The sequence below is a fragment of the Octopus bimaculoides genome, chromosome 1, assembly GCF_046866305.1.
Source record: "Octopus bimaculoides isolate indiv1 chromosome 1, ASM4686630v1, whole genome shotgun sequence".
NCBI lineage: Eukaryota > Metazoa > Mollusca > Cephalopoda > Octopoda > Octopodidae > Octopus > Octopus bimaculoides.
The window spans coordinates 86,287,159-86,304,138 of record NC_142928.1 but is presented as its reverse complement, the minus strand read 5'-3'; the positions used below and the strand labels follow the sequence as shown (position 1 = coordinate 86,304,138).

Sequence of the window (16,980 nt, the reverse complement as noted above, 5' to 3'; positions counted from 1 at the left end):
CTCAATGGAATATCTTCATGAATCAGTGGAGGCGCATTGGACCAGTGGTTAGGGCAGCGGACTCGTGGTCATAGGATCGCGGTTTCGATTCCCAGACCGGGCGTTGTGAGTGTTTATTGAGCGAAAACACCTAAAGCTCCACGAGGCTCCGGCAGAGGATGGTGGCGAACCCTGCTGTACTCTTCCATCACAACTTTCTCTCACTCTTACTTCCTGTTTCTGTTGTGCCTGTAATTCAAAGGGTCAGCCTTGTCTCACTGTGTCATGCTGAATATCCCCGAGAACTACGTTAAGGGTACACGTGTCTGTGGAGTGCTCAGCCACTTGCACGTTAATTTCACGAGCAGGCTGTTCCGTTGATCGGATCAACTGGAACCCTCGACGTCGTAAGCGACGGAGTGCCAACAACAATCTTCTTGAATCAAATCTTATTACTAAACTTGGGTGTGTGATTTAGAAGTTTGCTTTGCGATTCTGTTGTTTTGGGTTCAGTGCCACTGCATGATACCTTGGGTAGGTGTCTTCTACTGTAGCTTTGAGCCAATAAATGCCTGTGAAGGAATTTGGTAAGCAGAAACTATAGAAGCCTGTTGTATATGTGTGTATGTTTGTGTATGAATGCATGACTTTGTGTTTGTGATTGTCTCCCACTGCCACTTGACAAGTGGTGTTTGTTTGTTTATGTCCCCCCATAACTTAGTGGTTCAGCAAAAGAGGCTGATAGAATAAGTACCAGACTTCAAAATAACTATTAGATTTTATTTGACTAAACCCCTTCAAGGAGGTGCCCCAGCTTGGCTGCAGTCCAATGCATGAAACAAGTAAATGGTAGAAGATAGAAAGAGATAGTGTGTGTGTGTGTGAATGTGAGAACATTGTTGTTGGTGGCATTAATTTATATCTGAGTAGTTAATCTGTAGCGAGTGGTTGAGCCTCTTCATCCTGATGGGTGCAAAGGGTGCTGGTGCCTGAGGTAGCCATTCAAGCCAAGAATAGAATAGAAGAGTATGTGAGGACTTACATCTTATGAAAATAGCAAAGGATTAATAGAAGTCAAGTTAATTTAATCCAAATTCAAAAATATAAATTAGCAATGGACAAATTGCTTGTTTTCCTTTTACTCTTTTTCATTTCATTTTGTTCTTTTTTACTGATTTATTTATTTATTTATTTTTTGTTGGAAATTACAGATTCTGATAAATCTCGAATACAACAACTGAAAGCAGAGTTAAAGGATTTACGAGATTTAGTTTACAAATTAAACAGAGAACTGAGTAAATATCAAGCGAAATTTGGTTGTGCTGAAGTCCTAAAAGAAGTAAATTTTTCTTCATATTTGCATATTACATCCCAAGCTTAAATTTTCTATAACATATATTCTTTTATTCTTTTACTTGTTTCAGTCATGTGATTGTGGCTATGCTGGAACACCACCTGTGTTTATCATTAAAAAATCCCATGTACAAAAATAATTGAAAACAATAAAAAAAAAAGTATAATAGTCATATTAGTAGATATGTTTATTTAAATAATTACTTATTATTTTATTTAATTATGACTAAACTATTTAATTGATCTTACATCCCTTGATAATAATGGAGGATCCTGAATTGTCGGTTTCCATACCAATTCAGTGACCGCGATTACCCCCCCCCCCCCGAACGGGGGTCATCAGAGTGAACTGGAACAAAGTGAAATGAAGTGTTTTGCTCCAGAACTCAACTCGCAACACAGTCTTGGACTCAAAACCAAGCTCTTGCGAGTGCAGCACCCCTATCTACTAGACCAGATACCATCATACATATAGATGTACGTATGATGGCAAACTGCAGCTTGTAGGACTTTCTGCTGAATGGCATGCCTCATGAAAACTTACCATGAATTTTTTAGTAGTGTGACCTGTGCGATGAAGATCCATGTCCCATGTGGTCCACTTCTCACTAGTGTAGCTAGAGTGTGTGCCACCCAGGGCTGCTCTTTAGTTTGCTGCCTCTGGACCCTCACAAAAATATATATACTGCCTACAGCAGACTCAAAAGTGGTGCTGCCCCCTCAGCCCCCTTCTAGCTACGATAGAAAGGTTGCCCATGCCTGCTGCATAGAGTTGCACTACCTAGAAATAGAACAAAATCTCTCTCAAACCTCAGTCTTCTATTATACAAAAAATAGGATAAATTGAATAATGTGGTCCCTATGATTGTGTCTGAAAAATTTTTTAAAAAACCCACCCCAACATCCAATGATGTGGTCATGGCTGGTGTGTTTTTGATTATAGTTATGTTTAATCAGGGCTGATTTGGCTAACCACCACCTACACCAATAGCAACAACAACAAGCTTCTTTATTGTTCGTCTCTACAAACTGTGTCAGCAAAAACACAAAATATCCTTTGGAATAATTAGGCTTAGTTATAATTGTTTTCTTATATATTTGGGAAAACGGAACAGTTGATTTTTATCTACTCCAGTATTTCATAGGTATTTTATTATATTGATCCCTGAAGGGTTAAAGGCAAAGTTGATCTTAGCAGGATTTGAACTCAGAATGTTAAGACTTGGAATAAATACCACAAGGCACTTTGTTCTGTGCTCTAAAGATATTCTGATAATCCATTGCTGGGGGGGACAGAGAGAAAGACACACACATTCAACGCACCACACACACATATGCATATGTGACAGACTTCTTTCAGTTTCTATCTACCAAATATACTCACAAGGCGTTGGCCTGGGGCCATGGTAGAAAACACTTGCTCAAGGTACCATACAGTAAGATTGAACCCAGATCCATGTGGTTGGGAAGCAAACTGCTTACCACATAATCATGCCTGTGTCTGTGAGTAACACCTGTACCTATGTTTGTGTTAATTGCAAAGGTCTTTTGTTCCTTTGACATAGTTGCTACTCTATGGCCAGCACTGTGAAAACAGCTGTTTTATAAACAATGTAAACTATAATTTTATACTATGTAATTGATATAACCAACATTATAACCTTGGAGTTAATCCAATATACCAAATGAAGCTTGCTTTGCAACCATGTATTTTAGGGTTCAGTTCCACTGTGCAGCACCTTGGGCAAGTGTCTTTTACTATAGCCCTGGGCCAACCATTGCCTTGTGAGGGAATTTGGTAGATGGAAACTGTGAGGTAACTTGTTGTGTATGGGAGGAGGATGTGTATTTGTGTTTGTCCCTCATAACCATTTGACAGCTAGGATTGATTTGTTTGACTAAACCCTTCAAGGGTTTGTGTGGTCATAGTCCAATGACTGAAACAAGTAAAAGAGGAAAGAAAAGATGGAAAAATAGATGTTTGAAAGTGGAATGGCAATTGGAAAACGAACATAGTGTGAATGACAGTTTAAAAAAAGTATATATATCTCAAGAAGAAATTATTGAAGATTGTATGATAAAATAATTTTGATTAACAACAGAGCGGTTGATTTTTATCAAGGAAGTACTCACATGACTTCAAATTTCCTGAGTTTTTATCGTTAATTATTTAGTGTAAAATGAATGATAGAATGAGTATCATCAATATTTCAAAGGCCATTAAGGCAGTGAGCTGGCAAAATCATTAGCACACCGGGCAATATGCTTAGTGGCATTTCATTTGTCTCTACGTTCTGAGTTCAAATTCCACTGAGGTTGACTTTGCTTTTCGTCATTTTGGGGTCGATAAAATAAGTACAAGTTGAGCACTGGGGTCAATGTAATCAACTTACCCCCTCCCCCAAACTTGTTGGCCATGTGCCAAAATTTGAAACCATTATTATTATTATTATTATGGCAATGAGCTGGCAAAATTGTTAGCACACTAGGCGAAATGCTTAGCGATATTTCATCTGTCTTTATATTCTGAGTTCAAATTCTGCTGAGGTTGACTTTGCCTTTCATCCTTTCAGTCGATAAATTAAGTACCAGTTGTGTACTGGTTTCAACCTAATCGACTGGCGACTGGCCCCCTCCCACCAAATTTCAGGCCTTGTGCCTATAGCAGAAAGGATTATTATTATTATTATTATTATTATCATCATCATCATCATCATCATCATCATCATCATCATCATCATCATCATTATTATAGTCATCATCAAGATTCTGTATAAAGTAGAAACTGATACCTTATCAATTGGAAATATCTGCTAGTTTTCCTATGGTATCATCATCATCATCATCATCATCATTGTTTAACGTCCGCTTTCCATGCTAGCATGGGTTGGACAATTTGACTGAGGACTGGTGAAACCGGATGGCTACACCAGGCTCCAATCTGATTTGGCAGAGTTTCTACAGCTGGTTGCCCGAATCTAGTTCAAAACGGGGGCACCAGTTTTCATTTATGTTTTATGTAGTGTTTTTGGTACCGAAAGACTTTCAAACTTCGTATACTTATCTATTTTGTGTTATAGAACAGAAAAAATTTTTGTATTTGAAGTTATTTCATGTAAAAAATTGTCTTATTTCAATAATTTCAACCAATCACTGACAAGTATTCAGCTGTTTACAGTTACTCCTTTGGCAGTTTAAGCGGTTCCTTTGGCAGTTTAAGCGGTGTAAAGCGTATTTAATCTCCATTACTTCTGACATTTTGCAGAGAGGCAACACACGTATGTTCGTTTTCCTTCGTTTTATGTTTAATATAATTTCGTTAACATCTGCCTGAACTGTATGTGTACAACATTTGCCCTAACCCTAACCCTTCCCTCAAAAACCAGGCCTTGTGCCTATAATAGAAAGGTTTATTAGCTACTGCCAATATGCTTCAGCCATTTTTTGACAAGGAAATAATAATTTTATCACCGCCAGAATCTTTTGAGAATCGTTTGTTTACGTAGTCAGCACTTACTGTATTCGGCTGAATGGACGTCAGTGATTGGTTGAAATTACAGAAATACGACAACTTTAACATGAAATAAGTTGCAATATATTAATTTTTCTTAAGAAGACTATGACACATTCTACCAGTGTCCCAAGTTTCAAAGTGTTTCATTAAGAAAATACTGGCGCCCCTGTTTTGAACTAGATCCGGTAGCCCTTCCTAACACCAACCACTCCGAGAGTGTAGTGGGTGCTTTTTATGTGCCACTGGCACAGGAGTCAGTCGGGTGGGCCTGGCATCGATCACATTCAGATGGTGCTTTTTACGTGCCACTGGCACAGGGGCCAGTCGGGGTGCTGGCATTGGTCACGTTCGGTTGGTGCTTTTTATGTGCCAATGGCATATTTGATAATTAGCAGCATATGTAGTAAGTGGTATGATCCTTTTTTGGACATACTTGCATACACTTGCTGTATTATAGCAAGTTTATGGCTTTCTGTCTCAAAAAATAACAATAATAGTTCAGTATTTTAAATCAACTTTTCAAACTTAGATGCAAAACATTAGGGCACATGCACACACACACACACCTAAACACTTGTGCAAGCACATAGCACATACATATGCACATCTTCAAACATTAAAACCAGGTAAAACTTAATAAAAAAATATTTTCATTTATTTATTTTTGAAGTTGATTATGTGTTGTTGTTGTTGTTCTTATCTAGGGTCACAACATTGTTGGTTTACCAAATGAAGGTCCAATTCCTTCGTGGCTTGTGAGTAAGAAATTGCATTAAATTTTCCTTTCTTTGTTGTTAAATTTTTGGAAAACAAAATCTTAAGGACAAGCAGACCTCAGTCAGAGATGGAGTAGAGAGGGCGTGTCATTAATGAGGTTGTAATTGGTAATGAAAGGACTTTGACAAACCTAGCTGATGGATTGATTGACCAAACATTTGATCAAATACATCGAATGGTTAATTGGGTATATGATTAACCAATTGGTGGAGGCGCAATGGCCCAGTGGTTAGGGCAGCGGACTCATGGTCGGAGGAAACCTGTTTCGATTCCCAGACCAGGCGTTGTGTGTGTTTATTGGGTGAAAGCACCTAAAGCTCCACGAGGCTCCGGCAGGGGGTGGTGGCGACCCCTGTTGTACTCTTTCGCCCCAACTTTCTCTCACTCTTTCTTCCTGTTTCTTGAGTAATGCTGCGATGGACTGGTGTCCCGTCCAGCTGGGGAGGGGAGCATATACACCATAGAAACCGGGAAACCGAGCCCATGAGCCTGGCTAGGCTTTAAAAGGGCGGAAGAAGAAGAAGATTAACCAATTGACTTACAACAATAAAGAAGTGAAATTGAACCAGTGCATGTGATTGCTATTTGCATAATGACTCTCTCGAGACATCTTAAGTTTATAGTAGAATAATGAATGATTCTTTTTTACTGTTATTCTATACCTGAATTAAAAGATATGATTAGAATTTCTGAAATTGTTTCAATTTTGAGCTTGTTTGATTTCTATATGATGTTAAAATCAAACAGCTGTAGTTAAGGTAGAAATAAAAACTGTATTTGAAGACTAAATGCCATGAAAGCTAGCATACTTTTCTAATTAAAATCAAGTTATTTTTCTATATATAGAACTGTCTAGAATGAAATAGTGATAAAAGCATTGCATAGACTGGCCAGTATTAAATGTTTATAATCTTATTTCAAATATTGATTGATAATTATTTTCTTCCTTTTCAGATTAGTACCAAATACTTGTCACCTTTAATATTTGAATATGAAAAACAAACAAGTCAACAAGAAAAGAATATTGCAACATACAAAGTAAATTTTTGGATAAGTATAAATTTTGAAGATGATATTGTCTGTGATATTATATGATTTATTCTATAGCAAACATTGCTTTATATTTTTAGAAAATTTATCTTTATGTAGCAGTCTCAAGCAACCAAGTTAGAAGCTAAGCACCAGTCTGTCTTCATAGTTAAGGGAATTTAATTATTACATTCCAGGCAGACTACAAGGGTTTAGCTCAACAAAAGTGTATGCAATAAAATAAAGAAATAAATTATGTTAATGTGGCAAAAAGTTTTGAATAAATCTGATGGAATTCTCCTGTCATTATGTCCACTCCTTCAGAGCGTGTTGTACGAGGGTATGACACTCTCTGATGAGAATAGACGGGACCACTACATATAAATAGTAGCAGTCTGACATAGTTGACAGTTTGTAGTTTGGTTTTCGATGTCCAGGTACAGTTTACAGTTCAAGTTAGTGTGTTGGAAATATTGATTGTCGGTTCATAAAAGATTGTTGGTTCGTTACTTGTTTGTTACTGCTGCTGTTTCCATTTTGTATTGTTATAACACTGTTACAGTGTATTCTTTATCTATCGTTGACAATATCAACTGTACTACAATATTGGAGGCATAAAGATATAACATCTGGCGACGAGGATTTTTCGAAGCTCATGTAGGTTATTTGACAATTTGTGCGTCATTCAAATTTGTTTGGCAATTTGTGTGTCATACAAATTTGTATGACACACAAATTGTCAAATTATGGATAACCTATTAGCTGCAGTAATACAGCTTCAAGAGAAGCAACAGGAACAACTACAGAAGTTGCAGAAGCAAATATTACAACAATAACAACAGTTAATTGAGTTACAGTCAAAGAAGTTCAAAAATTCTGTAAGTTTGTTTACACCAGACGGCCTGGCAAACTCAATTTCTGAAATCACTTATAATTCAGAGGAGGGTATTACATTTCCTGTGTACTATTGAAGGTATGAGGAAATTTTTAACAAAGATTGCAAGTCATGGTTGGATGAGGAGAAAGTGAGGCTATTACTACACAAGGTAGCTCTGGCCAAGCATGAATGCTACTGTAACTTTATATTGCTCAAAAAGTCAAGTGAGATTAGTCAAGTGAGAAAAATAAAGTGAGACTATTGAATTAATATCAAAGATCTTTTGTGACAAAAGTTCATCATTTAACACTTGAATGGAGTGTTGGAACTTAACAAAAGTGATGATGATGACTTTATTATATATGCTGGAGTAGTCAACTGTTTGTATGAAAGCTTGAAACTTCAGGAACTTACTCAGGATATCTTTAAATTGCTTATCTTCATACAAGGCCTTATGGCAATCGAACATAGAGAAATTCGGGCAAGGATTCTCTCAAAAATAGAGCAAGCGAACCAAGACTTAATTCTACAGACCATTGCAGAAGAATGTCAAACAATGGTAAACCTGAAGCATGACGTGAAAAAATTCAAGAGAAAGATTCCACAAAAATACAGATATGTTGACCTGGAAAGTACAACCAAAAAAGAGTGCCAGGTCCTAATCCATGTTACAGATGTGGAGGCCTACACTTCAGAAAAGAATGTCCATTTAAAAACCAAACATGCTATAATTGTCAGAACCTTGGTCACAAGAGCTCGCACTGTGGGGCAAGTTTACGAGAGTCAAACACAAAAAGTTCTAAGGTACTTTCAGCAGAAAGTGAATACGACACAAAAACAAGAAAATTTGTACACATAAAAATAAATAGTGTAAATATTAAACTACAGTTGAAAACAGGTAGTAATATACATTATTTACATTATCTACATTTGACGGATATTCGTCCTCATCTTGTTTGTTGTTATTTCAATCATAAATGCGGATACATGGAGAAAAATCAGGAAACTGATGTTACATAAAACAGTGAAAATTGTGCATGACTTGACAGGTGATAAATTACATTTCATGGGTGAATTGTGTACACACATCACATTTCGAGGAAAAACACATGAAGCAAGAATATTCATTGTGGAGAACATAACCAATCTGTTTGGTACAGACTGATTGGAGCTATTTGACTTATGGCACCTCCCCATAAATCTCTACTGCAAAAACATAAATGGTTGTCCTATTAAAAATAAATCGTCTGAGGAATTGAAGAAAAAAACTATAGTCAGATAGAAAAAGAAGCCTTATCAATTATCTTTGTGGTGAAAAAATTTCACAAGTTCCTACATGGTAGAAGTTTTCTGTTACACACAGATCATTGACCATTGCTATCAATTTATGGATCAAAGAAAGGGTTACCTACCCATACAGCAAACCAACTACAATGTTGGGTATAATATTACTAAATTACAATTTCAAAATGTAGTATATTCCATTGAAAAAAATTGGTCATGCAGATTGTCTATCGAGACTAATTCCCCAAAATACAGAACCACCAGAAGACACCATGATGGCTGTAATGTTAGCAGAAAATGAAATAAAAATTATTATGACTAATGTTATCCAAGAACTGCCAATGACTGCACAGGATATAAAATTGAAATCTGTAGGTGATGAGTATATTACAAAAATGAAAGAAGCATTAAAAAATAAGCAGAATAAGAATACAAATTCAAGTAGTTTCTCAATATGCAACGATATTCTGATGTATGCGCAAAAAGTTGTAGTACTGACTACAATACAAAATCATATATTGCAGCGATTCCACAGCAGACACCTGGGAATGTCATGAATGAAAGCTCTGCTGAGGAGCTATGTCTATTGGCCAACTGTGGACTGGTATATCAAAAATTTGGCAATTTGAAAATTGTTAGAATTGATGGTTTAAAATTATTTTTAATGCAAAAATTCATGTGTTAGGAAGCAACCAAAAAAAACAAAAACAAATGGCCGATTCCGGGCATTTTCGACCATGAGGAATCCATTGGTGCGACTCCCAGATTGCTATCTTGTAAGGTGTGGATTTCTATAGATGCAACACACACACACACATACACACACACACACACACACACACACACACACACACACACGCACACGCACACACGCACACACACACACACACACTGAGCTATACCATAGTTATAGATAGATAATGTTTTTCTTAATGTAAACCCTTGTGGTTAATAAAGAAATCATCATCATCATCATCATCATCATCATCGTCATCGTCGTCATTGTTGTCATTATTATTATTATTATTATTATTATTATTATTATTATGTCTTTTAGGAAGAAATTGAACATTTATCAAAGAGATGCAAAGAATTAGTTGGTGAGAGCGATTTATTGCATGAGAAACTAGATAAATTGACATCTGGAAGCAGCAAAGTTTTTGAAAGGTTTCTTTAATCATTTAGTCATCCAAAACTAAAATTGAAGATTTAATTTGATGTGAAAAGAGATGTTATTTTCTTTAAAGAATTATATGGGTGGGGGTGCTGAAAAGTTCCTGGCCTTAAGGATATCATGAAAGGCCTGGTTGGAGGCCTAACCTTCCGAGTTCTTTTAAGGGCTTAGAAAAACTGAAGGACTTCTGCAATAAGTGTGTGAATCTGAGAGGGGAATATGTTGAGTAAATTCATAAATTAACTGATCCTCCTGTATTTTCTTTTACCCAAAGCTAGGAACTTTTCAGCATCCCCTCGTATATATTACTCATAATATGTTTTTTAAAGATCACTCTGTAATTATACAATTAATGTGTTACTTCATTCATTGTTATTATAGTATAACTAATGTATAGAGGAGTTTTAAAAATCTTAACTAATTTACAGCAAAATATTTTTCACTTCAAATGGTAAACAGCCTGAAATATATAGGCAAGGATTATGTACTAGGAGGCTACTAAGCATTGAAATATTAAAGACACATTCATTCATTTGTTCGTTCGTTCATTCATTTTGTTCTTAGTAGTTTAATAAACTGCATAATTTTTTGACCTGGTTCTCTCTGAAGATTTCAAGATGTTAACATTTTATAATTATGTAAAATATCTTTACAGATCATTAGCTGAACAGCAGCTTGATTTGATCAAAGAAGAAAATCACATTTTACTCGAACAATTAAAGAATGAAAGACTGAATACGAAAAATACTTCCACCAAATTTTCGCATGAATGTAATTATGATTCACTTTTACATGTTCAAATTTGTTCACATTAGTGGTTTTTATAATATATTTATATAAGAAACAAGGCATTTGCTATTAGTCTGCAAAGTCTCTTCATTCAACACTAAGCTCAGCTTGCGAAGACTTGTTGGGGCAAGCGAAAGCGAAATCGTGAGGGCACCTGTACCAGTAGATCACTAAGAGCACTGTCCGAGCGTGATCGTTGCCAGAGCACCAGCTGTCTGGCTTCCGTGCAGAGGGCACGTAAATAGCATCATTTGAGCGTGATCGTTACCAACGTCGCCTTCCTGGCACTTGTGCCAGTGGCACGTGAAAAGACATTCGAGCGAGTTCGTTGCCAGTGCCGCTGGACTGGCTCCTGTGCAGGTGGCATGTAAAATACACCATTTCAAGCGTGGCTGTTGCCAGTACCTCCTGACTGACCTTCGTGCCGGTGGCACGTAAAAGCACCCACTACACACTCGGAGTGGTTGGCGTTAGGAAGGGCATCCAACTGTAGAAACTCTGCCAAATCAGATTGGAGCCTGGTGTAGCCATCTGGTTCACCAGTCCTCAGTCAAATCGTCCAACCCATACTAGCATGGAAAGCGGACGTTAAACGATGATGATGATGATGATGATGATTTGTATCAATATAAGAGAGAGGAAAGGCATTGAGCTGACAGAGTTGTTAGCCTTCCAGACAAAATGCTCATAGACATTTTGTTCATCTTTACATTCTTTCTTCAAATTCTACCAAGATTGACTTTGTCTTTCATCCCTTTTGGGGTTAATAAATAAAGACCAGTTGAACACTGGAGTTGATGTAACTGACTTAACCCCACCCCCGAACTTGCTCGCCTTGTGCAAAAATCTGAGACAAATATTAAATGATAGGGAGAAAAAAATTTAAACATTAAAAATGCATGCTCTTATTCTTTTCTTTGTTTCATTCACTGGATTGCAGCCATGTAGGGGCACCACCTTAAAGGGTTCAACTGATGAAACTGACCCCACTATTTACTTTTTTAAGTCTAGTATTTATTGTGTTGGTCTCTCTTGCCAAACTGCTAAGTTTTGGAGATGTGAACAAGCCAACACCAGTTGTCAAGTGGTAAGGGAGGGGACAAACACAAAGAACACACATACACACACACACACTTACACAAATATACAATAGACTTCCACCCAGTTTTGGTCTACTAAATTTACACTGATAGAGAAGTTAATCTTAATGACAAAAAATACCTGAGCCTGAGAGCTGCATAGCAGATGTGAAGTTTGGTGTATTGGTCTTCATTCAATGAATGATCTTCTTTTGGCGAATCTACATGACACAGTCTGCTTGGAAGAGCCTCTTCAGTCAACAGTCAATCTAGGGTCAACTAATCCAGTTAGTGGATTACTGCTAGGTGATAGAACTGGCGATTCATCAACTCACTTAAGCTTCTTGAAAATGCTATGGAGTCCTGGAACCTCATAGTGTTACCAATTGAAATTAGATGACTAGTAGTAGTAAATTCACACACAAGGCATTGGTTGGCCCAGGGTCATAGCAGAAGATATTTTCCAAGGTTCTGTGCATTGGAACTGAACGCGAAACCATATGGCTGTAAAGCAAGCTTCTGAACACCACAGCCATGCCAGTACCTATAAAGCGTGTCAAATAATTATATAGTAAATGGGAAATAAAACAAAAATGTAAAGGATTTTTTTAATGAAATACAGTAGGTATTTAAATTTTTAGAATTACTATCAATTTACTATAAATAGTAAATTTATGAATAAATCTTGTAGTTACTAAGTCAGTGACATAAGTCTCAGATTCTGACTTGAATCATCTTGATATGTTAAGTACTGATTGTTTCATATTTATATATATATATATATATACGTGCGCATGCACATACACACACACACACACGTGTGAATAATCATTCATGTTATGTCATCTGTGTGATTCAGTGATAGTATATACTGTCTTTATATTTATGATTAAAGTGTATATCAAGAGGAGACTTATAATTAAATAATTTTATATGTTCAAATTACTGTATAATGTGTCCATCAGCAATATATTTTTCATACTTCAGAGTTGTCCTTGTTTAGAAAGTGACTTGATCTAAGACAGAATGTTGAAATTGAATAATCTACATCACAGAAGATGTAGATTATACATCACTTTTTAACTATCTAAAAACATACAAAAACTGTTAGATTAACTTTTCTTTTTTTCTTGAGGTGTCAAAATTTTCATTGCTCAGTTGTGACTTAATCACTGACATAAATCTCCTGTGAACAATTTTTACTCATAGTTCAGTTTGTCATGTAAATACAGAATAAATACAGCTATAAAGAGTTCAGAAGGGATAGGATGAAGGTTGTTGGCGAAGCTGTGACATATAAAAAAATAAAACTTGAGAACGAATAACTGTTTTTCTTTGTTTTGTTATTCAAATTGCTTCACTATTATACCTTATTTATTGTGATGATGTTCTAAGATGTTTTAATTTTCTTCCAAAATTATTAATAAAAATGTAGTACACGAGTTGAATGAACAGCTAAAACTGAAAAATGAGTTTGTAACCAAGATAGAGCGGGAATTCAAAGAAGAAAAGGCAAAAACACGTGACTTGAAATGTAATTTAGATCAAATGAAATCCAAAGATAATACCAAGATTCAATTTGTGGAACACCAGCATAGTTTAGAAAAATTACAAAAGTAAGTAAAAACCTATAAAAATTATCGATATTTCTATTATAAAAAGGTAAAATGAGAGGAAATATAAATGGCTTAATCCTAAAACTGGAGAACTTTTAGTAGTTTTCTGAAGAAACTTGTAAAAGTAGGGTGGGGAGTGGAGGTGCATGGCTTAGTGGTTAAGATGTTGGACCCATGATCATAAAATTGTAGTTTTGGTTCCTAAACTGGGCAACACATTGTGTTCTAGAGCAAAGCACTTCACTTCATGTTGCTCCCGTCCACTCAGCTGACAAAAAGGAGTAATCCTGTGATGGACCGGTATCCTGTCCAGCTGTGGAATTTTTATACGCCATGGAAACTGGGACCAGCCCTAATGAATTGGCATGACTTGAGAAGGTAACTTTACTTTACTTGTGGTGAGCTTTGTTGAAATACTCTCTTCTGGTAAAATAATTCATGCACTATCGTATATTGAATTATGATGCTATTCTACATTTCCCTTCATAATTATATATTTTTTTCTTTCTTCATGAACCCTTAGGACTCATAAGGTCAGTGTTAAACCTGGTTTCCATGGAATACCAAGTGGCTGAGATTACAGCATTCTCTGCTGAATGGGATGCTGGAGGGTTAATTCCTAGCTATTGCTGGAACTCATTTTACAGCTGAGTGGACTGGAGCAATGTAACTTAAAGTGTTTTGCTCAATAACACAACACATCTCCCAATCTGGGAATCAGAACCACAATCTTATTTATGATTATGAATGCAACACCCTAACCACTAGACCATGCAGCTTCACTGTAATTATTAGCCTATCAAAATTGCTTTTGTTTTCTTCTTTTTTCATTATTTTTCAATACAATCTATAAGAATTGTTTATCTAGTGCACTGAAACATGTAGTCAATAAGTAGCGTAATATTTGTGATAAAATATATGTAAGTAAAAAAGATAGCTTGAAACACCTTTGTTTCTGTGAAATACCATCATCTTTCTGATTAAACTTGTTGTTAGTACAATAAAAATGAATTTGTTGCCTGATTAGATGGCAAGTGACTCAATTAGAAGGTAATCTCCACAAACTAAAATATATACTTCTAATGAGCACCTTTTTTCACTGAATCAATTGATTGCCAATTTCCATTATCATCTACCATTTTGAAGGATAACTAATCAAAATGAATTAATGTGAGAAACTCTGTGCTGTCACTTAACTTGCAAGAACTAGTAACAAAATTCCCTTAAAACGATACCATTTTGTGTTAAAACAGGAAAGAGACATTTGATAATGAAGTCCTAGTTAGATAAAAGGGTAAAAATGGTTAAGTCGGGAATAGATAGTTGACCATATATTTACTCAAGTCTGACTTGGGACTTAGCAAGAATTGATATTATTCCATTGTTAAGTACTATCAAGTTTTTGAAGTTGAAAGATTCTATTCACCAAAATGGTTTGAATATCATTCTCACAAAACATTCTTCTGGGAAACATAGAAAATTAAGTTTCCTACTGTGTCTGCAGTCTGGGTAACCAAGAATGATTCTCTAGCTACGACCTTTATACAAAAAAAGGTTAACTCTGAGCATGTCCAATCACATGATGGTATTGATGATAGTGTTGTCAAAAAACCCAAACTCCTTTTATTGGTAAAATTTTTCATTTCTTTATGTACTTAATTTCTTCATGCCTTTCATGTGAGAGATTAAATATCTATGAAATAATGTCTGTATGGAAGTGTATAGTTAGAAGAAAATGGTTTCTAAAATTCCATTAAATCATCAGACTTTACCATATAGTACTAATTTAATTGAGTAATAATTGAAGATATTTGGCTGAAACACATAAATAAATAAATAAATAAATATGTTATTTTCATATTTTCACTTTATTAGAGATATTGATGAATCTATTGAAAAGCATATAAAAGAGAAAGCAGAATTAACTGCTAAATTGGAGGTGAGTATTGAGCTTGGTACCTTATTGTAATGTATCTGCTGTCTCAAGATAGATTAAAAAAGATAATTAATATAACTTTCTTAACAAATTTGAATTTCTGGATTACACCATTGGCTAAAAGACACAAGCACTTTCACATACACACACATATACCTGCAACAGAGTTTTAGTTTCCACTTACCAAATTCACTTACAAGGCTTTGGTCAGCTCAAGGCTGTAGTAGGAAACACTTGCTGAAAATACTATGTAGTGGGATTGAACCTAAAACCCCATGGGCTGAAGGCAAACTTTTTAACCACATAGCCATGCTTGCATCTAAGTTAAATGGCAAATTGCTTAAGGTTTAGCTCAAAAGATTCAAATAATGTGTGGAAAATAAGATATCTGAAGAGAGATAAGGAATGACACTACATTCTTCAGATTTTACAACCAATACAAAAGCCTACATAAATGACTAAATTAAAGAATTGCTTTTACAATAGTTCATGCAATGGCAGGAGTTCTTACTAAATAGTAATGGTATAGCAGCTAAAAATCATTAAAAAGTTTTAATCAATGTAAATTATTGAAATCAGGAATGACAGCACTTGTGTTGGTATGTGAAAAGATATGTACCATTACACTGTGTAACAAAATAAAAAATTTTTCTGTCTTGGGCAGTAAGTATTATTTCCTATTTGCATCTGTCTAGAATCAAAGGAAATTACTATTCTCTTCAAGCTTTGCTTATGTGACCTGCACATCAATGTTTTGAAATTGACCTATTTTCCATTACATTTCAGACACGTTCAGCACTGAGTTGCTGAAGCAGAAATATCATTATAACAAATATTCTGCTAAATACTACAAATTTGCTTATCAGTCACTTGACCTTAACCACTTGAGCATGTCCCTTAGTGGCTGACAACATGTGCATCTCTGATGATGATCAGGAGTAGTGGGGAAACATTATTAGCCATGTGTTGAGAGGGATTATTTGGGGTTTGAGTAAATGTAACAAAAGCAAAGTTTGAAGAAAATATCAGCCATTTTTCACATTTTGTAGGGGTAAACAAACAGAAAATAGGACAAAAAATTGACTTATAATGGTAGCAAAGGAATTAAGAATGTTTGATTCAATTCACTGTAATATTTATTAAATATACTTAAATATATTTTATGAATGCTGAAGTATTCATTAAATGTATTTAAAGTAATTCATCATAAATATTGCATTTTAACTGCTTTCATTTTTTGCTCTTTTTTCACTTTTACTTATCTATTTTTTTTTTTTTTCTGTTCTGTAGGAAGCACACCAGAAAATAGATAGGTTTCAAGAATTACAAGTTCATTGTAAAGATAAAATTGAGCGCATGCACAGTAAAATAAAAGAGCTGAAAGCTTCAAATAGGTAAGAAGTTTAGAGCCTGATTTCATTTTTAATTGTATTAATCCAATCTCCAAATACTCTGTACTAGAAGTGGAGAGCTTTTTTCTGTTGAAAGTCAGCATTGAAAGTAACTATCCTGACAAGACTGCATTTAGGTAAATATATATATATATATATATATATATATATATATATATATA

The 16,980-nt window shown here is 35.3% G+C and overlaps 1 protein-coding gene across 5 annotated transcripts in view; it reads left to right on the top strand.

The window, feature by feature from the left end:
* LOC106868573 (centrosomal protein of 89 kDa) overlaps positions 1-16,980 on the top strand; it is a 141,549-nt gene that overhangs the window by 114,639 nt on the left and 9,930 nt on the right. For all 5 annotated transcript variants that reach the window (XM_089353276.1, XM_089353267.1, XM_089353271.1 and 2 more), the window contains 8 exons: positions 1,191-1,318; positions 5,551-5,601; positions 6,578-6,661; positions 9,871-9,980; positions 10,643-10,758; positions 13,291-13,471; positions 15,347-15,410; positions 16,698-16,801. In XM_089353276.1, the coding sequence (XP_089209402.1) occupies positions 1,191-1,318; positions 5,551-5,601; positions 6,578-6,661; positions 9,871-9,980; positions 10,643-10,758; positions 13,291-13,471; positions 15,347-15,410; positions 16,698-16,801 (838 nt within the window). The remainder of the gene's footprint in view (positions 1-1,190; positions 1,319-5,550; positions 5,602-6,577; positions 6,662-9,870; positions 9,981-10,642; positions 10,759-13,290; positions 13,472-15,346; positions 15,411-16,697; positions 16,802-16,980) is intronic.